General features: G+C 40.3%; 1 protein-coding gene across 2 annotated transcripts; it reads right to left on the bottom strand.

The window, feature by feature from the left end:
* Nucleotides 1-1,793: 1,793 nt before the first annotated feature.
* On the bottom strand, nucleotides 1,794-24,489 carry cep41 (centrosomal protein 41). Of its 2 annotated transcripts, none has more exons than XM_078419536.1 (11): nucleotides 24,360-24,489; nucleotides 21,742-21,805; nucleotides 16,701-16,748; nucleotides 15,350-15,411; nucleotides 14,675-14,741; nucleotides 13,396-13,555; nucleotides 11,668-11,834; nucleotides 10,771-10,838; nucleotides 9,066-9,180; nucleotides 7,218-7,433; nucleotides 1,794-4,844 (listed from the first exon to the last, which is right to left on the bottom strand). In XM_078419536.1, exons 1-11 carry the CDS (start codon nucleotides 24,477-24,479, stop codon nucleotides 4,717-4,719), a joined length of 1,215 nt encoding a protein of 404 aa, XP_078275662.1. In that variant the 5' UTR covers nucleotides 24,480-24,489; the 3' UTR covers nucleotides 1,794-4,716. The 2 variants fall into 2 exon arrangements, with proteins under 2 accessions (XP_078275662.1, XP_078275663.1); XM_078419537.1 differs by having other exon boundaries at nucleotides 13,396-13,531.
* Nucleotides 24,490-25,421: the final 932 nt, after the last annotated feature.

Below are 25,421 nucleotides of genomic sequence, written 5' to 3'. Positions count from 1 at the left end.
CAAATATCTTTTGAACTTTGTATTTGTAATCTCCTCTCCCATTTCCCATAGCAGTTTATTCAACGTACCCACCATGCTGTGCAAGAAGTCTCCTTGAAATCTCCCCTTACCTTAAATCCAAACCCTATAGTTTTACTCTCCTACGCTGGGAAAGTTACCATTTCACCTGATCTATGCCCCGGTGATTTTTTTACACCTCTACAAGGTCACCCCTCAATTTCCATCACTCCAAGGAAAAAAAACTCAGCCTATCCAGTCTCACTTTATAACTCAAGCCATCCATTACCATCCCATAACTCTTTTCTGCTTAATGACATCCTTCCAATAGCTAAGTGATTAGAACTGCACACAATTTCTCTGTGTGGAATCACTAGCACCTTCTACATGTCATCCTATCAATTGTACTCACTACCCTGAACAACGAAGGCAACTGTGCCAAACACCTTCTTCACCACCGAGTCTGTCTGTGTCGTCACTTTCAGGGAACTATGTACATGTCACCTTAGTCTGAATTAAATTGGATTGGCTAATCCTCGGCCTACTTTCCCAGTTGATCTAGTTTGTGTTGCAATCTGAGATAACCTTTTTTGCTATCTACTTTCAGTGCCATCTGCAAATTTTGGTGTCAGCTGCAGAATTACTGACCATGCCTATGGAAACAGCTCCTTCATTCCAGCAACTCCATGCCGATCACTGATCACCCATTCTCACTGGTTCGATATTATACCACTTTCGTATCCACTCCCTACACACTATGTCCATGTAGACAACATCTACTGCGTTGCCCTCGCCTCTCCTCATATTTTTTGCATTAGCTTTACTACAATCTTCATTTATTCTTTGACTAATTTTCTCCTCAATTGTGTTCCCACTGTTTGGATGCCAGTGACTTACTCTTTAATTCCACCTTTTTTATTTCCTGTTTTTGGAGCAAGATCATTCACATCTTGAATCGTCTTGTGATTTCATCAACATGCTTTCATTGTTATCCCTGTCCAAATCTAGGTTGTTACCTACTCTGAGTGTGATTGCCTCTTGGAGCAAGGGATGTTTTGGTTTCTCCGTTACATTACAATATCTGAAGTTCAGACTCCGAGCCAACAATTTTAAGCTGGTTCATCAAGATACAAACAGTTCTTGCACACGTGATACTGGGGCTCCCACTAGTCTTTACCATAGTTTACAGTTATAACACATCAATTTAATTGCTTTCCTTATGAACCCCATTTTCTATATTGAATTAGCTGAAGTTTCTATTCATTTCATATTTAGCTTCACTTACTTATACCTACCTTTCAGTCAATTTCAGAACAAAAATAAACCACGTCAATAAACATGAAACAACATTTTAAATACTCACTGCTTTAAACTTACATGAACCACCACAAATATTGGAGGCACAATGTCACACCTCTAATCCCCTGTATTTAATGCCCATATTGATCAAATTCCCACATTAGCACTGTGTCACATTGAAGTACACACTTGGATAATTTTTAATGGTCTCCAGTTTGGATTATGCAGGCCAGTAACAGTGTCAATACCACAATTCAGGAGAGATTGACTGTTTCAATATCACACTGATCAAATTTCCTAACAGAGCCAAGTGAACAAATCACCCATGGCAAGAGAACACCTGGTTCTCTTAATAGAGGCAATAACTCTGAAGTTACTGGGCTATAACAGCTAAAATGAAACCTCACCTTAACAACACAAAAAGGTCATTAAATAGCCATGCAAACATTTCATAATTTAAAATATTTTATTTAAAAATAGATATACAGATTTTTCACTTTTAAACCTAAACCAACAGCACTTGATTAACTGTGCCACAAGTCACAATCATCCAACTAACTTTCAAAGAACCAAGAAACAAGAGTGAAATACGAGGGATACCATGTCCTTCTGAAAATAAACTGTGCAGCTTTTATAACTCTCCGATCTGCTCCACATTCTGATTATGGTGGAAAAACCTCTTGACATAGTATAATGAAAATTGTTGCAAAAAATCAGATTGAAGCTCCATCATGCTGTCACATCCGATTCTGCAGTGCACAATTAACTAAAAGGGGAAGAGATATAATGTACACCCACACTCTCAATGAAGGCAGTGTCCATCTACTGGATGTAAATGGCAAGGCACAAGTAAGAAATGCAATAGTTACTTCCCTTTTTTTCTGGATGAGTGCAGTTCTAACAAGACTATAGAAACTCACTGCTCTAGGCAAAGCAGCCCATTTGCTTGACACATTACTCACCAATACCAACATTCACTCCCTCCACCACCAGAACTACAGTTCTGATAATCTGCAAGATGTTCTGCACGAACTCCCCAGGAGTCTTTAATAGCATTTCTTAAACTTTGTGATCTTTGCCATCTAAATGGGCAGCAGGATAAATGGAAAAACAGTAAATCAAAATTACCCTCCGAGACACTTACACCAAGACATGGAACTCTCATCCATGCAGTCAAAATCCTGCAAGTTCTTACCCATTCTTCACTTGGTCAGTTAGGGATGAGCAATAAACACTGGCCTTATTGGCACTGCCAATATACCAAATTTATAAAACTAGCACATGGTATTGAAATATGAAGAGAATTTCAAAGCAAGAAACTGTTTTGTAATGACTATAGAGCCCAATGGTGTTCAATAACTATTGAAGAACATTTGCACTACCATAAGGATGACAGAGCTAGTAGCACATAAAGAACATAATTGACTAAAAATCAGGTTAAGATAGTTCCAAGACTTGATTTCTAATTAGTAGTCTTTGCTTTGAATTATGGTGACAAGGCAAGGCTTAACACTGCTGGTGGTCCTAGGTGAAAGGAGGGAATTAATCGCCCACAAATATTCTTTAAGACTGCACTTAGACTTAGTGTATATATATCATCAGTGCTCTTTTAGGCTTTCCCAACCCTAGTTCTAGATGTCAAATAATACCACACTTTAGAAAGCTTGACAGTGTTACCACACTTTAGAAAGCTTGACTTCATTGGGCTCTATAAACATTTCAAAATGGTTTCTTGCTTCAAAATTCTCTTTTGATTTCAATACCATGTGCTAGTTTTATAAATCACTGAGGACTTATATTTCTGACTTTGCTTTCGTACTTTCTGCCGAGTGTAATTGCTGGTAAGGATAGCTTTGCAAAACATACACAAAAGATAGAAAATATTTAAAGCATTTTCTAGCGATTTTGTCATGCCACTGAGTCACCACAAGTCATGACTGAGGTTATGCAAGACCATTCCCAGCTGGACAAAACACAGCTTGATTCATAACCTTTACATCCAACAGTCGTGTACACATTTACAACTCTTGTGCTCATTTGCCTTTCAACACTTTTAGCCAAAATTACTAAAATATGATTGGTTTGCTGAAAACAAGCATGCAGGGTGAAAATCTGTCTTCATAATTTCTGCTAGCCTTTCCAGTCCCAGGTTCATGTAGAACAGAGACAGAAAGTGCAGGCAACTTCAGTGTTAATCATATATTCAAGTATAAACATCAGAAGAATGTGAAGCTGTGTACAGGAAGGAGCACACTGACATCAGCATTTATTTATTATATCGCCAATGTATGTGCTGCTAATACCAGTCTTCTAAAATTGAGGCATCTGAAGGTTATATTCTTCAAAATTACATTTTCCATTAAAAAAATAATGCAACCTGTGCATTAGCAGGGAAGATAAATGATAATCGATCACAGAATTGTCTCAACATTCTCCCATTGAAACAACCACAGAGCAATATAGTAAAGAATCACTTAGTTACACAATTACAACATAATTTTATCCAAATGTTCCTCCACGATAGTTTGTTTGTAAAAATTAAAGTTGTGCAAAATGTGCCCTTATGTTTAGAATAGCCAACTAAATGGATTTCAAGAACTCCTTTGGGGGTAGTTAAAATAAACTAGCCCATTTATACTCTCTGTACATGTAAATCGGTTGCCAGATTGACAGGAATCTAGACAAGAAACTCACAATAAAATTAGTACAGGGTCATGGATAACTCAGAGACAGATAACTGATGGATGAGGTTCCCAAAGATTCCCCCCCTCCCCCTCATATGACACAGAACAAAATCCTTCCTTTATTGAAAAGACTTGTAGAAAGCAATTGTACCAGAAGTGCAGTGGGAAACTCTGTATATCCTCTAATTGCTTAGTTGTGGCGTGGGGGGTAGGAGGAATGGCAAGCTCTCAGAGCCAACGATTCACAGCACACATATCTATTACCATACCAAGAGCATTTTTCCGTAGTCCTCTGGACCCATAGGAAAAAAAATACAACACTCTCAATGGTATGAATTACATGCAAAATGCATAGTTTTTGCCAAAATGTATCAATATTGAGAATCTATTGTTTTTAAGGCCTTGATGCTTTGTAACACATGATTATTACATGATTATTACATCAGTAATTCCCTACTTCTGCTTTAATGCTTTTTTTTGTGGAGTTGAATGCTATAAATTAAATACATATTTTAAATCTTATGATATTGAATATCATAATGTTTTTACTTTCCACAACATATGAGCTATTGTTATCAACTGTGTTCATTAACTGATATTGCACCAGTTTAATTTTTGTAACCGAATGTCATTCATGCATGTTCTCCAGAGACCCATAGCACGATAGCAGCTGATAGTAAAAACAGTCAAAACAAGACTCAGGTTTAAAACAATTGAATAAATTATATTCTGCCTCTTATTTCCATGGCTTATTTTGTATACTGCTTGCCCGTGATCGAGCACTAATGGAGCCAACAATAGAAGAAGCATAGCTGCCAGATGTCTTCAGCTGTGTTCTTGAAGATGAAAGGCGGCTGAAGTTGCCTAAAAAAACATTAAATGAGCAAGGATTACAATAGTTCCACTCTTTACAAAGTAGTATGAAGCTGGAAAAATCTCAGATTGGACAGCACGTAAATCAAATCTGAGTATGCAATAAGCATATTTAGTGTAACAGTAAACGTAAATACACTTTAATGCAATATTACACTGTAGGAAAAGTTAGTGAGTTTAGAGGCTGATTAGGACTGAAATTCATTTGACCTTTACACAGGTGTCTTAATTCTTCCTCAGACATAGCCACCAACGCAATTTCCAAAATAAAACTTCAAAAAGAAATTATCAAAGCCACTGCCAGACATGTTACCATTTGAAAACTTACTGACAGTTTAAAAAAGTTGCGCAAGTACAGAAATAGCAGAATAAGTTCCAAACAGATGCAATATTTAAAAAAAAGATTGCTATCATTTTTGCAGTGGCAGCTTTCTCTCCTCTGATGATTTAGAGTTCAAATCCCATCCTAGAAATTGGGGAGCATAATCTAATTCAGCATTCTAGCAGTGTTTAAGAAGTATTTAATTGTAAGAGGGACTGTCTATGAGAAAAGATTTTAAATCTATGCCTTGTCTGTCTTCAGGTGAATGTAAAAAATATCTTGACACTCACAGTGAAGGTATTTCCCCGTTGTCCCAATCAATATAAATCCTTTAAGTACAATTGAATGAAATATCTAGGTGTTCACTTACTAGTTTATGTGAGCTTACCACATACTAATTGGCTGCCACCTTTCATATTTTAAACTTGTGACTACATTTATTTGTCTGCCTTTACTGTGGAGAAGGACATGGAAGTTAGCGAGTTCAGGGGAGGAAGCAGTGATATCCTGGAGCATATCAACATTACAGTGGTGGTAAGAATAGGAAGGCAGAGTATTATCTGAATGGTGTCAAGTTAGGAAAAGGGGACGTACAACGAGATCTGGGTGTCCTAGTGCATCAGTCACTGAAAGGAAGCATGCAGGTACAGCAGGCAGTGAAGAAAGCCAATGGAATGTTGGCCTTCATAACAAGAGGAGTTGAGTATAGGAGCAAAGAGGTCCTTCTGCAGTTGTACAGGGCCCTAGTGAGACCGCACCTGGAGTACTGTGTGCAGTTTTGGTCTCCAAATTTGAGGAAGGATATTCTTGCTATTGAGGGCGTGCAGCGTAGGTTTACTAGGTTAATTCCCGGAATGGCAGGACTGTCATATGTTGAATGACTGTAGGCTTGTATACACTGGAATTTAGAAGGATGAGAGGAGGTCTTATCGAAACGTATAAGATTATTAAGGGGTTGGACATGTTAGAGGGAGGAAACATGTTCCCAATGTTGGGGGAGTCCAGAACCAGGGGCCACAGTTTAAGAATAAGGGGTAGGCCATTTAGAACGGAGATGAGGAAAAACTTTTTCAGTCAGAGAGTTGTGAATCTGTGGAATTCTCTGCCTCAGAAGGCAGTGGAGGCCAATTCTCTGAATGCATTCAAGAGAGAGCTAGATAGAGCTCTTAAGGATAGCGGAGTCAGGGGGTATGGGGAGAAGACAGGAACGGGGTACTGATTGAGAATGATCAGCCATGATCACATTGAATGGCGGTGCTGGCTCAAAGGGCCGAATGGCCTACTCCTGCACCTATTGTCTATTATACTTCTAGAGGCCAAGGCAGATATTTCACATTTCTAAATTAACCATTTAAAAATAAGTCAGGGTTGAAATATCTTTTAGATAGACACAAAAAGTTGGAGTAACTCAGCGGGATAGGCAGAGAAGGAACGGGTGACGTTTCGGGTCGAGACTCTTCTTCAGACCCGGCATCAAATATTTTTGATGCATTCAATCTCATGTTCATAAAACAGCCCATTTATATTCTTACATCCACCAGAAAGGAACTTCGGCTTTCGACGTAACATGGACGAATATCAATGAGGTAAGCCTGACCCCTTTAGAAATACATAGATATGTCAGCCTGGATTCTATATTCTAAATCAGAAGACAATGTGCTACAAAATATTGACAAACTGAAAATGCTTTCAAAAGCTCTATGTCATCAGATGGTGTTTAGGGATCTATATGTAGGAAAAGTAATTTAGGTAATGCATTGAACGAGATCATGGCCATTCGGTGAACAAACGCACTCTCTCTCTCTCACAATGGCTTTAGCTAACAAAAATGAAATTGAGCTCAGATTTAATATTAACAAATCGTACAGCATCAACATTCCTTTTGCAGAAGAAAGTTCCAAACTTCTATCATCATTTGTGCATAAGTGTTTCTTTACTTCACTGATAAAAGACCTAGACCTATTTTTGTTAAATAATTCCCCCTATTCTTTCTATTAGCCACATTAATAAATCATTACAATAATTTTCTATGGTTTCCTTACTGGATACATTGGATGGTACTAGAATCTCATCCAGGTAATGCCGGATCTTGTTTAAATCAGCTTCAACCAAGCGGAACTTATCTTCTGCAGGGTGTGGTGGTTCTTGAGCAGTTGATCGCCTCTGACGAGGCATTGGGACAACTGGAGGTTGGCACGATGGTGGAATTGAACCTGTGGTTAGTCCTTCTGGGAACATTTGTGCAACTACTTTCAGACCTAGTAAGACATTAACATGATAATGGTTGAAGTCTGCAGTTGTATTCTTGTTCACAAGTAGTATTTCAACATTATAAAAACGTGAAGAGCATAGAAAACACCCCCCCCTCAAAAGTAACATTCTGTTAACTTACCTGGATTGTACACAAAGTCATAAAGCCAGAATTATACAGCACGGAAACAAACTGGCCAATTTGCCTCCTGAGCTAGTCCCATTTGCTTGCGTTTAGCCCATATCTCTCTTAGATTTTTCTACACATTTATGCAAGTAGTACTATATTGGGCATGCTTTTGATCATGCACGAACTTGCTTCATCACATGGGAGTCTCTGCACATCCTGCTCATAGCTCACATTTCCCTCCAGTTTTGTGTTGTCTGCTGACTTTAAATGTTACATTTAGTTCTTTCATCCAATATGTTTTATATATTGTAAATATTTGAGGCCCAAGCACTGATCCTTGCAGGACCCTACTTATCACTGCTGCCACATGGAGAAACATCTATTCATTCCCAATCTGTTTCCCGTTTGCCAAATGATTCTCTACAAGTGCCAACATATTAACTCCAATTCCCTGTTCTTTAATTTTGTACTCATGTACAACATTCGCAAAACCATCAGTTTTTCCTCCCACATGAATTTTACTTGTTACATACTGAAAACATCCCCACAGATTTGTTAAGCATGATTTCCCTTTCCTGCACCTGTACTAACTTTGTCTATCATATCATATCATATCATATATATACAGCCGGAAACAGGCCTTTTCGGCCCTCCAAGTCCGTGCCGCCCAGCGATCCTCGTACATTAACACTATCCTACACCCACTAGGGACAATTTTTTACATTTACCCAGCCAATTAACCTACATACCTGTACGTCTTTGGAGTGTGGGAGGAAACCGAAGATCTCGGAGAAAAGCCACGCAGGTCACGGGGAGAACGTACAAACTCCTTACAGTGCAGCACCCGTAGTCAGGATCGAACCTGAGTCTCCGGCGCTGCATTTGCTGTAAAGCAGCAACTCTACCGCTGCGCTACCGTGCCGCCCGTCCGTCTAATTCTGCTAATGCTTTCAAAATGTTCAGATTTACATCTTTTAGCATTTCCCTTGCTACTGATGGAATCTGACTGTTGTGATTAGATCTTTTGTTTCTCCTTCCATGTGAAATTGTTTCTAATTTCAACACTTTCATATTATGTGAGCTACATAAACATCTTGTTTTAATGCACATTTTACAAGCTAAAACATATCACTGTGCTCCAAACCAAACCTACAAAGATATGTATGACGTTAGGCTTTATTTAATCATTTTGGTATGCAAATCTCTCCCATAGGGATATGCTCCACTAAACCCAGAGAACTTGCGGCAAAGCTGCCAAGGGAAGCCCCTAGAGTTTGCGGTGATTGAGTACTGAGATGCTTAACTCTTACTTATGCAGCCAATGCCTACAACTTATTTAATAAGTTGGATTTTGAGATGAAATTTTAGGCAAGAAATTGTAAGTGAAATTTAATTTTGGTTGGTGAGCACATAAAATACATACAACATTGCCTTGCTTTGTTAATATTCAAGTGTATTCAACTGTTCTATTACGTCATGCTGAACAGGGTGTTAGTAGTCACACACTCACCTCCTGACAGCATGAAGAGATTCTCAAAACTTCTCTCACACAACGTTGTAGCAGCCAGACGAGCTATTCGCTCGTCTTCATCATAAAGAAGAATGATTTTCCCAGGTGCATTTTTCTAAGTGCAATTGTTAAGGCAATGAAACTGAATATTATCATTAACTGCAACATAACAACTGACTGATTTACTTTCTGCTGCAATCAAAACAGGTTGGAGAGGAAGGGGGAGGGAGGGGGTGAAGAGTGAACATTTAAGGGAGAAAACAGGTAGGTGTCAAAAGAACAGCTTATATATGATTATTTTGCACTTTGAATCAAATTTCTCTCCTCAACTACCACAAATTTCTGAAGTTCATTTAATTGAACATTGTAATATAACAGATGATGTTCAGCCGAATTTAAAGGCTGCTAGAATATTCCCATCCCCAGTGGGAACCAATAGCTTCACTAGTGCTATTTGAGTACCAATGTTAACTATTCCACCACCAACAACTTGGGTGTAATGAGATGAGATGCAAATGCATTTTACTAATTTCAAGTGGACCCGTTGGGCCCAAACCTCTCCTGCATTGGTGCAGCACCCCCTCCTCCCCCCCACTCAACCCTCCTTATCCTCCCTCCCCCTCCCTCCTCCCTCCCTAAGAGATAGATTTAAACTTTAAAATGTGAATAATTAAAAAAATATAACCGATTTCAATGAAACTTCTTTCATTAGCATCAAAGGGATGACAGTGAGTAAAGTGGGCCTAAAATTGTCGCGCTATCGTGTACCGTTTTGGCTGTAGTTCAGGAACAAACAAACAAGAGTTTTAGTATATAGATAACATATATGAGGTGAAGATTGCAATGTTTTACTTTTAAAAATGGAATAAAGACGATGTCATTCCTGTTGGGCTATAGCATAAAACTGCCCACAACTTGCCATTCAGATAGTATCATTGATAGGAAGCACAAAATTAGGTAAAATGCCTACTTATGTTTGCTATGGCTGGATTCAAGATCAGATTTTAATGTCCAAAGAAATAAAGTGACAAATTGTCAGATAAAAAAGGGAAAACGAACAGACAGACTGAAAAAAAACTTTCCATTTCTTTGCAACTGGAATAGTCGGAACAATCTTGCATTCAACTTGGGAGTGTGGCTCAATGCCCTTTAATCTGTGCTGCCAGGGTTTAATGTACCTAAAACTTATGAAATGAACATTGGTTGGCTATAACAATTTCAACTGAAAGAATTTAGGGAGTCTTAATTAATTTAATTGCAAAACATATGTTGTTGGACTAATAAGCATAAATTTGGAATCTCATTCAATGATCACAAGGATGGCAAATGTGCAAATGTTCTTATTGGTGCAGTACTTCCTCTTCAGGTGAGATTCGTGTAGAAGGGCAGTTGTGCTGTGAGTAATCCTGCTATTTTGGATCATAGATTGTTCAGACTTTGGAAAGGACAATCCATTGGTACTGTGTACCAACCATAAATAATAGTTTTACACTGCATTCAAGTAATTCCATCTTTATCTTTACCAGAAAGGAAGAAATTACCAAATTATTCAAGACCAAGCCCGAAAGTCAATGAAACACAGTTCAATTAAGCAACTCAGCCGTTCGGAAAAGGGAATGGTAAACTATTATAGTTGTTAATGAAAATCTAACTTCGCAATCTGGCCATTAATTTAAATATAAAACACAATTTGGTAAAAGGATACATATTCCAGAATCTCCTTTGTGTAAGGATTCATAGTCCTAGATAACATTGCTACAGGATAATTGTAGGCTGCAAGAAAAAAATAAAACAATTACAATCTCTATGGGCTGAGAAGTTTTAAGTAACTGTTACTTTACAACAGGAATTACAGCAAAGTCTTTGGATTTTGGCATGATACACACAAAATGTATGTCACAGTTTTGCAACACACTTGCTTAACCTACAAAAATGCAATTCAAGAAAAAAAAAATCAGCGGGCTATTTAACCTCATGATGAAGTCAGTCATGGAAGGGGCATTGTAAAAGTCAAGATAATAAAGGATTGAATCCCAACAACACTGCTATTTCATATATTCCAATTTCTTGAGGGCAAATGATTTACATGATACTAAATCTCTGTCAGCTACTGCAAGAGGTTGCAATAAAATGCTATGCATTTGTTTTGATGCAGTTTCAGATGCTTGAAGTAAATATTGGGAATTGAGGTAAAACACCCACGAGTCCCACTGATTTTAACCTCGTCTGAAATGTATTAGCCTTCAACTGCGGATTCCTGAAATGTACTGCAGGGAGACAAAGCTTTGTGTTAGAAGTGCAAATGCATTGGGTATGACCTTGTGCCCCATTCTTTATTTCATGCCATGTGTGGAGTCGTGATCTACATCTAAAACAATACACTTTGTGTTACCAAATAACAAACGGGGAGCGAAATAAAAGATAGATTCCATAAGTGGGTTGGAGCCAAATAATACCTAATAAATGAGGATAATTGTTTACACATTCTTTACCTACCACAGAAAGCATAGATCACATTGCTTCTAAATTTTATTAACTGTAAAATAATATGATTAACGAAACTCTTACATTGGACAACTGTACTGATATCTTTATGCATTACCTCCAATAACATGACACTGATCATAAGCATCACGATCTCGTACATCCAATAACAGGAAAGGGCAGTCTGGATAAGGTCTATCTGTTTTTTTAGGACATTCAGAGGGCTTAGAGTGAATCTCTTTTTGATTTCTCTCCAGGTCTATTTCCCCAACGCCACTTATGACACTTTTGAGAGAAATATGAAAATGGTCAAATCATAAATCATCAGACTTCAATGCAAATATTAAAAACGAATAATTCAGAATAGGTCAATTTAAAGAAAATACAATTGAAATATAAAAATAACAGACAAATTTGCATAAAGTAATAAATTTCTCAGAAATCTCCACAAAATCTCCTAACAATTTATTTAGTAAAGAAACTATCTAATGTGGAATTGAACCAAAAAATAATCAAGAATGTTCCCATAGAAAAGAAAAATACAGCCGATGATGGAAATCGGATACAAAAACAATATGCTGTGAATACTCAGATCAGGGAACCCTGTAAAAAGAGAAATTAATATTTCGTCAGCATGCATTTATCAGAAGAAAATAATTAATGCTTTAAGATGTAAACAAAAGAGCCAATGTAAGGTGCAAGGTGGAAGAGATTAAATGCCAGTAGTGGCAGTTCAGATCAAAGAAGGTGGCAATGGGAAACAAAGGTTTCAAGGAAGTGCAAAAATAGAATTATTTCCAAAATTGGGTAATAAATACTGGAAATCTGAAATAAGAATCCTAGAAAAGCTATTAATCTGAAACTGTTCAATTGAAGCATTGGGCTTTGAAAGTCAGAAGACAAGGCATTGTAGCTCGAACTTTAACAGAAAGGTTTAGGAGGCCAAGGATACTGGCAGCAAAATTATATGTATACAAGGCTACAAGGCCTGTGCTAAACTCCACGGGAGCAAAGATAAAGGAAGTACAATTACTTGCGAATGGGCGTTTTTATATGCGCAAAAGGAAAATAGGCATAAAATAAAAATAAATTAATTTCTGATCCTGATTACTTTCGAGTCCTGCTCAAAAAGTCTACTTTTGTGCTTGTCACGAAAGGACAAGTTTAGGCTCAGCACATAGTCAGATAGGTTTTGATTGTCCCTAACCTAAATCCACAGATGAAGACTGAGCAATGAGATAAAATAAGAGTAGGTACACTGGCCTCTAGCCCAGTAAAGGTCAACACCTCTCACAGGAGCTTGGAAATTTTGTAGCTAAATCAGCGGTAAAATTTTGCTAAATAAATATTAAGCCCAGCTTTCTTTAAATCTGTCCTGAAAAGTCCCATCTTCAACTTGAATAAAACAAAAAAGTCAGTTTCATTTTGCACTATCCAACATGAATTCTTAACAATATCCCAACATAGATCCTGATTTAATTTCAAATTTGAACAATGCACAAATTTTGAAAAATAGTCGTCATATATCTAATGTTTACACATGGATTTTCTTGGTAGCCATACAAAAATGAGAATATAAATTTAACGCATCATGTGGGACTGACCACAATGACGGTTCTTGTTGAAAAGCAAAGGAATCTATCCCTTCCAGGTATAAAATCATCCTGCAAATTAAATCCAGTATTATACTGTTTTTTCTTAAAATTACGAATAGTTTATTATTTGCTAAACCAAACTATAATTCCTAATTTTAAGTTTTTTCCTAATTTTTAGCCCGGTGCAACTAATGCTACGTTACAGAGAAAGAATTATAATCATGATCTTTTTTCAGCAGAGCCAGTCTTACCTTTGGAGGGTGGAACGAGCCGTAAATGGTTTTTCACCAGACCCATCATTACTTATTATATCAACTGGAGATTTCTGTAGAATTCCCACTGTACTTTGATCATTAGAGGCCTTTATTGCATTCAGCCCTGGCTCAGCTGCAGAGACCACAGAATTCAAATCTGAAGGGAACAACATTGAATTCAAATGCAGAAAGTATGGGAGATGAAAACAAGTAGAATACATGAGGGAGAATCATTCAGTAGATACAAAATGCTGGAGTAACTTTGCGGGACAGGCAGCATCTCTGGAGAGAAGGAATGGGTGACGTTTTGGGTCGAAACCCTTCTTTAGACAGATGCCAGGGGAGTGGGCGGGACATAGTTAGAGATAGAGATTCTATCTCTGTCCCACCCACTCCCCAGACATCAGTCTGAAGAAGGGTTTCGACCCGAAACATCCCCCATTCCTTCTCTCCAGAGATGCTGCCAGTCCCGCTGAGTTACTCCAGCATTTTGTGTCTACCTTCGATTAAGAACAGCATTTGCAGTTCTTTCCTACACAGGGAGAATCACTCGCTGTGGTGTATTTGGGCTTCCAGACCCAAAAAGAAGTTTGAGTACAAAATTAAAACATATGCGACTGGGGTAATATATTGATACAGAAAGACATACTGGGTAACATACTGGAAACAGGGGGTCTTGTTCCTGATGGCAAAAAGTGTTAGGTGGTGTGCCACAAGGATCAGTGTAGATACCATAAAGCTAAGGAAGATTGCAAACCGTGAGGGGGTTGCCCAAGTCGCCTTGGACAGCTATGGAGAAAGTGCAGATTGAAAAATGCAAGGACCGCAACAAGGTAGATTGGAAGATTCAAATTTATTTTTAGCATTTGAGTGGTTGATTTTCTCAAGAGTCTGATATTAATAGTGAAGAAGCTTTTGCTGAATTCATCAAATATACTCATGGAGGTAGATATGCTTCTTAATTCTATAGTGATCATTGAATATGGGGAGCATGCAGGAACAGAAGATTTAAATAGATGATCCGTCTTACTCGTACTGAATGGTGCAGCGGACCCAAAGGGTTAAATGGTCTACTCATGCTCCTATTATGTGTTTCAATATTTGCATTTCACAGCAGATTTCTCATTGGTAATGAATAGAAAACCAAAGTTAACAGATGTGATGTATCATCCATTATTCTGCCCTCCTCTAATAAGAAACATAAAAAAGTAATTGCCAAAATGTTAGTAAATTATTTTGTGGATAGTTCTGTATTCTACTTATAATCTATACAAACCCTCCTCCCGGTGCAGTTCTTCAAACACCCCATTGTCCTGATCATTCACGCAAGCCACCTGTAGCACCTGGATTTATCACAAAAGTAAATTAAAACGTGTAATAAACTTTCTGAAGAATAAATATATTTGTTAATGAATTCATTTTTATAGCTACAAATGGTGAAAAAAGTTGTGTATTTTGCATTATATTACACATGTAGACCATAAGTTTCATTTAGAATTCAGACTACATCATAAATCAAAAATGAAATTCGACTGGTTCACAGCTTTCTTTGGAAGATTAGATTTATAATTATAAAAATATTCCTAATTTTGTACTGTTTAATTCAGATTTGATTTGGAGATCTGAGGGATATCCCTTCTTAAATTACACCTGTCAATTCTAAGGAAACAGAACAATAACTATGCCTTATCTAAAATAAATAGGTTAGGGTTTTAGTCAGTGTCACAAACCATTTCCTTACTTATTCACCCTCAATAACTTTCAGGATGAAAGGTAGATGCTAATAATATTAAATATTACTAATGTAATCTTATAGAAAAATTGGTGTTCCTCTAGAAAATAACACAATTATATATTTCAAATACAAATTTAAACTCAAATCGAGGCTGGATCCTCTGGTCATAGTTTATATAAGTGGCTTGCTCTCCCCATAATAAAAAAATGCACTTACCAATTGGGCAAATGTTGTAACTTTCAATCTTTTGAATAATTCATCTCTTTTATATCTGTAATCTTTTGAAAACAATAAAATTGTAAGAGTGCAAGCACGAGAAATTAAGACGGCGTTTGCAAAATCATTTTCTTTTGGACCTAGTACAATCTTTGAAGTGTAAAAGATAGCATCCATGATCCAGATGTCATGTGTTGCACGGGACTATAGAAATTTAGAACACCTGAGCCAATTGTTAAATATTTAGTAGAGACAAAATACTTCATCTGTTATAATTCTAGTAGTTTGATAAAGTGATGTTTAATCACAATTATACACTAATGTGGTTTTCCAATCCATTTCTGTATTTCTGACCATCCGTCAGCTCTGAGATCCATACAACTTCACTGGTCCATTTAACAGAATTTACTGAAAATCAATCAATCCAGTTCCAAGCATGGGAAAACATCCATGACATCAAACAAACACTGCAATAAAAAAAGAAACTCTGAAAGCCATTTGAAAATTGTTATGGCCTTTCTTGTCGGTATCTATTACATAATTCTTCCCCTCAAGTTGTGCTACGAAAATATAGTAGCATTTAACAAATATTACACTCATAGAACAGTGCAGCACAGGAACAGCCCGTTTTTGAGCACCACGTCTGCGCCGTCCCTGAAGCCCATCTAACTACTCTCATCTGCCTGCACATGGTCCATGTCCCTCTATTTTCCCACCTCTTCGTGTGTCTGTCCAAACATTGCTCTGGTATCTACTTCTGTAACATCCCCTGCCAACGCATTCTCGGTACCTTGTGTGTAAAAAAACCCGGCAAATCTCCTATAAAAACCGGCAAATCTCCTATAAATTTTTTCCCTTTATCACTTTAAACATATGCCTAAGAGTCTTTTTCCAAGCTTGTAAATGTCATTTACAAGCTTGGAAAAAGACTCTCTCTCCTATTTATTTCTCTCATAATTTTATATAGTTCTATCAGATCGCTCCTTAGCTCTTGCACTCCAGAGAAACCAATCCAAGTTTGTCCATTTTTTTCCTTGTAGCCAATGTTCTCCAATCCAGGCAACATCCTGGTAAATCTCTTCTGCTCTCTCTTCAAAACCTCCATATCATTCTTCTAACTAGGAATCAATCTGAGTTTGTTCATTTTTTGTGTTAATATATTACTAGCCTTCTTTGAATATTTTTATATGCTTGTTCAGGTTCCACCAAATGCAACTGCACTTTTCAGCTCAATTACCCCGTGATAACAAGTTCACCAAGCCTTTTTTCCTCTCGTGCAATATTTTATACCTTAAACAATTTCTTATCCGAGAAGAATTAATTTGGGGAAGGGGTGAAAATCATCACTTACTTTTTCTTAAATCTTCAATTTTTTCCATGTACTTTGAAAGGCTATATCCTGCAAAAATAAAAAAGTTTAAATCACGGCACGTTGGGGCAATGGTAAAGTTGCTGCCTTACAGTGCTAGCAGCGTCAGAGATCTGGGTTCAATCCTGACTACAGGTGCTGTCGGTACGGAGTTTGAACGTTCTCCCCATGACCATGTGGGTTTTCTCCAAGATCTTCGGTTTCCTCCCACCCTCCAAAGAAGTACAGGTATGTAGGTAAATTGGTTTGATAAATGTAAAAATTGTCCCGAGTATGTGTAGGATAGTGTTAATATGCGCAGATCGCTGGTCAGCGCGGACTCTGTGGCCCGAAGGGCCTATTTCCGCGCTGTATCTCTAAACTAAACACAAGAGAAATAATACATTCAGATGATTATAGCTTAATCAACCACATCAAAATATTCTTCAGAACAGACCAAGTATAAGATTCCCTTAAAAGCATCAGACTGTTAAACACTACCTCTAATAGGCTCTGAAATATACAGTGCCCTCCAAAATGTTTGGGACAAAGACCCATCATTTATTTATTTGCCTTTGAACTCCACAATTTGAGATTTGTAAAAGAAAAAATTCACATGTGGTTAAAATGCACATTGTCAGATTTTATTGAAGGCCATTTTTATACATTTTGGTTTCACCATGTAGAAATTACAGCTGTGTCTATACATAGTCCCCCCATTTTAGGGCACCATAATGTTTGGGACACATGGCTTCACAGGGATTTGTAATTGCTCAGGTGTGTTTAATTGCCTCCTTAATGCAGGTATAAGAGAGCTCTCATCACCTAGTCTTTCCTCCAGTCTTTCCATCACCTTTGGAAACTTTTATTGCTGTTTATCAACATGAACAGAAATACAGAGACTCAAGATTTCAAGATCAGTTTATTGTCACATGTGCCAATTAAGGTACAGTGAAAAATTGAGTTATCATACAGCCATACTAAGTAAAACGCAACGAGGCACACAGCCACATTAAAATAAAATTTAACATAAACATCCACCACAGCGGATTCCACATTCCTCACTGTGATGTAATAAAGTTCAATCATCTTCCTCTTTGTTCACCCGCGGTCGGGGCTGTTGACCCATCCGCAGTCAGGGCTGTTGACCCATCCGCAGTCGCCACTGCCGACTGTCCGAAGCCCTCGCATCGGGATGATCGAAAACTCCCGCGTCGGGACGGTTGAAAAACTCTCTGCGGCATGGAACCCGAGTCGACCTCTTCTTACCAGAGACCGCGGGTTTCACGATGTTAAAGTCCACAAGCTCCACGGTTGGAACTCTCCAGTCGATCCCAGGCAAAGGATCACAGCTCCGTGATTATTAAAGTCTGCGCCGCGCCGGCGGCATGAACCCCAGGCCAGTCTCCAGGAAAGGCCGCCAACTCCTCGATGTTCGGCCGCAGTGACGACGGAGATACAATACGGAGAAAACTCACATCTCCGTTGAGGAAGAGATTGAAAAAAACTTTCCCCAACTCCCCCCTCCCCACCACATAAAACAAACCAAGGAACACTAAAACATACTTTTAACACATACTTAAAATAACAAAAACAACAGAAAGGGAGAAAGGGCAGACAGACTGTTGGCGAGGTAGCCAATGCTGATGGCGCCACCCGGTGGATCTCCCTGCATCTTGCAGTGTAGCCACTTTTGCACTGTTGCGTGCGTTTTCGATCATCCCGATGCGAGGGCTTTGGACAGTCGGCAGCGGATTGTTCAACAGCCCCAACCGCTGGTGAACAAAGAGGCTACACTGCAAGATGCAAACCACTGGTTAGCCACCAAAAAAGGATGGCTAGGTACAGTTTGCCAAGAAGTACTTAAAAGAGCAACCACAGTTCTGGAAAAAGGTCTTGTGGACAAAGTATGGAGAAGAGAAGGAACTGCCCAAGATCCAAAGCGTCCCACCTCATCTGTGAAACACGGTGGTGGGGGTGTTATGGCCTGAGCGTGTATGGCTGCTGAAGGTACTGGCTCACTTATCTTCATTGATGATACAACTGCTGATGGTAGTGGCATAATGAATTCTGAAGTGTAGACATATCCTATCTGCTCAAGTTCAAACAAATGCCTCAAAACTCATTGGCCGGCAGTTCATTCTACAGCAAGACAATGATCCCAAACATACTGTTAAAGCAACAAAGGAGTTTTTCAAAGCTAAAAAATGGTCAATTCATGAGTGGCCAAGTCAATCACCCGATCTGAACCCAATTGAGCATGCCTTTTATATGCTGAAGAGAAAACTGAAGGGGTCTAGCCCCCAAAACAAGCATAAGCTAAAGAAGGCTGCAATACAGGCTTGGGGGAGCATCACCAGAGAAGACACCCAGCAACTGGTGATGTCCTTGAATCACAGACTTCAAGCAGTCATTGCATGCAAAGGATATGCAACAAAATACTAAACATGACTACTTTCATTTACATGACATTGCTGTGTCCCAAACATTGCCCTGAAATGGGGGAACTATATATAAACACTGCTGTAATTTCTACATGGTGAAACCAAAATGTATAAAAATGACCTTTATTAAAATGTGACAATGTGCACTTTAACCACACCTGATATTTTCTATTACAAATCTCAAATTGTGGAGCACAAAGGCAAATAAATAAATGATGGGTCTTTGTCTCAAACATTATGGAGGGCACTGTATATGCGCGTGACACGGTGATGAAGCGGTAGAGGTGCTGCCCTACAGCGCCAGAGACCCGGGTTGGAACCTCGACTACGGGTGGTGTCTGTACGGAGTTTGTACGCTCTCCCCATGACTGTTTGAGAGAGTTGTGAATCTGTGGAATTCTCTGCCTCAGAAGGCAGTGGAGGCCAATTCTCTGAATGCATTCAAGAGAGAGCTAGATAGAGCTCTTAAGGATAGCGGAGTCAGGGGATATGGGGAGAAGGCAGGAATGGTGTACAGATTGAGAATGATCAGCCATGATCACATTGAATGGCGGTGCTGGCTCGAAGGGCCGATTGGCCTCCTCTGGCACCGATTGTCTATTGTTTGGATTTTCTCCAGGTGCTCCAGTTTCCTCCCACACACCAAAAGCAATCAGGTTAATTGGCTTTGGTAAAAATTGCAAGATTACACCAGACTTAATTATTCCTGCACAGTCCTGATGATCTAAAAATCGTGACATCCAGATTCAGGGACAGCTTCTTCCCAACAACCATTGTAGTTGAACGCTACAATGGCTTTTTCCCCACACTATGTCTGTCATCTACTTCTGTTCCATTATGTCCCTGTACTTCCCTGATCCCCAAAATTATGGACCTTCAAAAAACTCACATTTTAATCTTTGCAGGATTGGCAGCTGTGTTTTCTAATACTAAGACTCCACAATGGAAATCCCTCCCCGAACTTCTTTAGTTTCTCTTTCTTTTAAGATTTTTCTTGAAACCTACATCATTGATCCAGCTGTTGATTATAGGACCCGAAATCACCTTAAATAATAATAATAACTTTATTTATATAGCACTTTTCATGCAATTGAATGCAGCCCAAAGTGCTTTGCACCAAAACAAGCACAGGTCTAAAAGAAAATTAAAACAGTAAGGGTAGTTAATAGCATACAAAGCACAAATTTATATAAAAATATAAAATTGAAAGTGAAAAAGTACAAAGGAAGTAAAATCAGTTAAAAGCTTGATTAAAAAGATAAGTTTTTAGCTGCTGTTTAAAAATGTCAACTGAGTGGGCATCTCTCATAGCCCTGAGTAGGATATTCAACAGTTTGGGGGCGTAATTGTCACTGAAAGTAAGCATGCAGGTACAGCAGGCAGTGATGAAAGCTAATGGCATATTGGCCTTCATGACAAGAGGAGTTGACTATAGGAGCAAAGAGGTCCTTCTGCAGTTGTACAGGGACCTAGTGAGACCACACCTGGAGTACTCTGTGCAGTTTTGGTCTCCAAATTTGAGGAAGGACATTCTTGCTATTGAGGGAGTGCAGCGTAGGTTCACTAGGTTAATTCCCGGAATGGCAGGACTGTCATATGTTGAAAGACTGGAGTGACTGGGCTTGTATTCACTGGAATTTAGAAGGATGAGAGGGGATATTATTGAAACATATAAGATTATTAAGGGATTAGACATGCTAGAGGCAGGAAACATGTTCCCGATGTTGGGGGAATCCAGAACCAGGGGCCACAGTTTAAGAATAAGGGGTAGGCCATTTAGAACGGAGATGAGGAAAAACTTTTTCAGTCAGAGAGTTGTAAATCTGTGGAATTCTCTGCCTCAGAAGGCAGTGGAGGCCAATTCTCTGGATGCTTTCAAGAGAGAGTTAGATAGAGCTCTTAATGATAGCGGAGTTAGGGGATATGGGGAGAGGGCAGAATGGGGTACTGATTGTGATCAGCCATGATCATGTTGAATGGTGGTGCTGGCTTTGAAAGGCCGAATGGCCTACTCCTGCACCTATTGTCTATAATTGAAAAAGGCTGCTTCACCAATTTTCTTATTGGTACGGCATTGAATGGCTAACAGGCCAGCATCAGAAGACCTGAGTGTTCGAGTACGGGCATGGGGAAGGAGGGACCAGCTTAATCCTTGTCTCTTCTGTCACCTCCTCACACCTCCTAATCCATTTAGGGCTTTATATACAAGAAGGAGGACTTTATAGTCTATCCTGGATCTCACAGGGAGCCAATGAAGGAAGCATAATACTGGGGTGATATGTTCCCTTTTCTTGGCATTTGTTAAAAGCCGGGTTGCGGCATTTTGATGGAGCTGTAACTTGTTGGTGGATTTTGAAGGCAGACCAGTAAATAAGGCATGACAGTAATCAGGTCTGCTTGATATGAAAGCATGTATGAGTTTTCTTACAGTCATGTTCAGTTAAGGAAAGTGTCAATATTTTTTGTTTGGTAAAGCTTCTTTGTAGCATCTTTGGGATGTTTTTGCCACATTAAAGAAAACTATAATGTTATTGCAGTAAATATTTATCTGCTAATTGTTGTAAGATTATAAATCATTACAATACTCCTGTCATTTTTACCGGTATCAATCCGAGCTCGGACATATCTGTATTTCGGATTTGGTACAACTCTTTTCTTCAGAAACTAAAGAGAGGGAAAAAGATACAATGTCAAAAATAATTACAATAAAACTACAAAAAGACCAGACTACAAGCCTGAACTTTGGGCTACATTATAAAATCACAAGGGATTAAATGTCCAGGTGAAGAGCTGAACAGAAAGAACCTTGATCTGGGGGAGCAAGAAATTGGAAAAAGGAAAAGCACATCCAAGGGAAGGAGTGGCTTGAAGTACAGAGGAAAGGGGAGGGAGGGCAATAGGGTGAAGGGGGCAAGGAAAAGGGTCAGAAGGACATAGGATGAAAATCTAAAAGAGCTGGAAAGATAGGTATGTAGTGACAAGTGTATTAAGGGGCATGAAGAGACAAAAAGTGGAGGTAAATAGATAAATGTAGGCCTACAAGAAATGAGGTGTGAGAAGGTGACAGAAAAGCAGAGAAGTGAAAAAGTAGGAGGGTGAAAGGTTAAGGGTGAGAGCAGTGGCCTATGCAGGGAATAAGATGGATTACGGCGTAATATCTGAAGTTTGAAGAGGTATAGTTGGAGCAGAATGGGCTGAATAAAGAGACAAGGATTAAGCTGGTTAAAGAGTGAAGGTTGAAAAGGATGGCAAATGTTGCAGTTGAACACCAAAGTAAAGACCTGAGCAAAAGCAGATTGGGAACAGCTACTTGCAGCGATGTCTATAAGATGTCATTCAAAAGGAAAAAAATGAGAGGTTTAGGACCAATGTGTTTGTAAAGGTTGAAAGATGCCCAAATTCCCAGGGCCTTATGACTTATATACCAGGCTGCTCTGGGAGAAGACTGTTGAGGCCTTTAAAGAGATTTTTGTTAAATCTTTACTGAGCACAGAAGAGATACGAGATGTCACTGAATAAGGAGAGATGACGGGAGTTAAGGCTAGAGGCTGAAGACTTGGGGGGCGGCGGGTTGTAGGTGAATTTTATCTAGGTGGGTAGAAACAAAAGAACTGCAGATGCTGGTATAGCTCAAATGTCACCTATGCATGTTCTCCTGAGATGCTTCCTCACGTGCTGAGCTGCTCCAGCACTGTGTCTTCTTATCTAGAGGATTTAAGCAAGCGCAGCAGGAAGATGAGATGCAAAGGGTGTGACAAAAGGTTAAATGGGTTCTACAGCTGATCACTGCTGCTGTGTGGTTGACAGTGGGTGGGATGTTGCAGATGCTGAGGGTGGGATGTTCACTGACAAGGGTAGTTGGGATGTTCACTGACAAGGGTGAGTGGGATAACCATTCAGGAGTAAAGCCAAATGATGGTGTCGAGGAACAGGGGCCCAGCTACTGACTACTGGGACTGGGCGTGTTGGATTGCAGCCCTTCACTAACTTGGGGGGGGAGTGGGCAAGGTGGGCCAACGGTTTAAGAATAATGTCTGTTGAGCGTGGAATGTTGCCTCCCTTCACTGACTGGGGGTGGGGGTAACGTTCAGATGTAGAGGGGCAGAGGGAGGAAACCTGCAGCTGGTCACTGGTGGGTAGAATGTGGGGTGTTGTGAGTAGAAGATGGCATGTTGCAGATGTTCACTGACCGAGGGGGTAACTACTTAGGAATAGAGCCAGTTGATGTGGGGTGTGTGGGCAGAGGGTAGGATGTTGCAGCCCTTCTCTGTCTGGGAGGGGAAGGGCAACAGTTTAGTAGTGAGTTGAAGGGAGCAGAGGGAGGGGCCCCAAGGCTGGCCACCAGGCTTGAAATGCTGTGGGTTGTGGGTGGGATTTTGAAGCCCTTCACTGACTAGAGGTTCAGGAAGTAGAGCTAGTCGATGTGGGTAGAGAGAAGAGCCCTGCAGATGTTGACTGGGGCTGGATGTGGTGGGTAGAATGTGGGATGTTGCAGTCCTTCATGAACCAAGGATTCAGGGGGAGAGACAGTTAATGTAAAGAGAGGGGCCCAGGCACAGGGACGGAGATGCTGGGGGGAGGAGTTGAAAAATATTGCAGCTCTTCACTGACCAAGGGTTCAGGAGTAGAGCCAGTTGATGGGGGTAATGGGAGGGGCCCTGTTACCAGGGACGAGACACTGGGGGTGGGATGTGACAGATCTTCACTGACCAGGGGGTTCAGGAGTAGGGCCTGGGAGTGGCCCAGGCACAGGGACTGAGATGCTGGGGGTAGGGGGTGGGAAGTGGCAGCACTTCACTGACCGGAGGTTCAAGAGGAGAGCCTGTTGATGGGGGTAGAAGGGGGGAAGCTGTTACTGGGAATGAGATGCTGGGGGTCGGGGAGGGACGTGGTAGTCCTTCTCTAACCAGAGCCAGGTTCAGGGGTAAAAGCCAGTTGATGGGGGTAGTGGGAGGGGGCCCTGTTATATAGAAAATAGGTGCAGGAGTAGGCCATTCGGCCCTTCGAGCTGGGGGACGAGATGCCGGGGGTCGGGAGTTCCGCAGCGACACCAGATGCAGGGCGCCCTCAGCCTCAGGGGAGCGGCCGGCACTCGGTTGCCATGTCCACCCCGGACAAAGCGCCTCCTCCAGACCGTGCCGACAGCTCGCAGCCACAATGGGGGGCTGCCGGGACCCGCGCAGGCGAGGGTCTGAGCATAATCATCACTCATACTCACCTCGGGATTGCCGATAGACTTCCTCAGTGACATGTTTACAGCGATGGGCTCCCCGACGATGAATCTTGAACCATTCGCCGCGCCGCTGGAGCTGGCGGCAGCGGCAACCGTCGCCGACATTCAAACAGTCCCCCCATTGGCTCGTGTCTTTGAAAGCGGCCAATGAGAGGGCGGCTTATTGCGAGGTGAGGCGAGCAGCCGTTGCTGGTGGAGGGAGGCGGCGGTTGCCCTGGTGACGGCCGCCATGCCGCCTGCCACACTCCTGGCAAGTCTGTCCACCACAAGGATCAAAGGATTAAAACGATTATAATTATTAATTATTATTACTCCAGGATCCGAGCTACAGGGAGAGGTTGAGCAGGTTAAGATTCAATTCCTCGGAGCGCAGAAGGATGAGGGGTGATCTTATAGAGGTGTATAAAATCATGAGAGGAATAGATTGAGTAGAGGCAGAGTCTCTTGCCCGGAGTAGTGGAACCGAGGAGTGTAGGAAGGAACTGCAGATTCTGGTTTACACCAAAGATGGACACAAAATCTTGACGAAGGGTCTTGACCAGAAACGTCACCCATTCCTTCTCTCCAGAGTTGCTGCCTGTCTTGTTACATTTAGAGCATTGTGTTCAGTTCTGGGCACCATGTTATAGGAAAAGATGTTGTCAGGTTGGAAAAGGTACATAGAAATTTACGAGGATGTTGCCAGTTCTCGAGGGTTTGATCTATAAGGTTAGAGCAGGCTAGGACTCTATTCCTTGAAGCACAGGAGGATGAGGGGTGATCTTATGCAGGTGTATAAAATCATGAAAGGAATAGATCGGTTGGATGCCCAGAGTAGGAGAATCGAGAACCAGAGGACATAAGGCCGCATTTAGAGCGTAGGAAGCAAATGCAGATGCTGGGTTGCACCAAAGATAGACACAAAATGTTGGAGAAACTCAGTGGGACAGGCAGCCTCTGGAGAGAAGGAATGGGGGACATTTCAGGTCGAGACCCTTCTTCAGAATGATGCCTGGATTTGAGGCTTTTTAGCTACAAGGAGAGGCTGGACAGATGTGCATTGTTTTT

This window comes from Rhinoraja longicauda, chromosome 23 (assembly GCF_053455715.1).
Source record: "Rhinoraja longicauda isolate Sanriku21f chromosome 23, sRhiLon1.1, whole genome shotgun sequence".
NCBI classification, from domain to species: Eukaryota; Metazoa; Chordata; class Chondrichthyes; order Rajiformes; family Arhynchobatidae; genus Rhinoraja; species Rhinoraja longicauda.
Note: the sequence above shows the minus strand (reverse complement) of the source record. Positions and strands in the feature narration are given on the sequence as shown.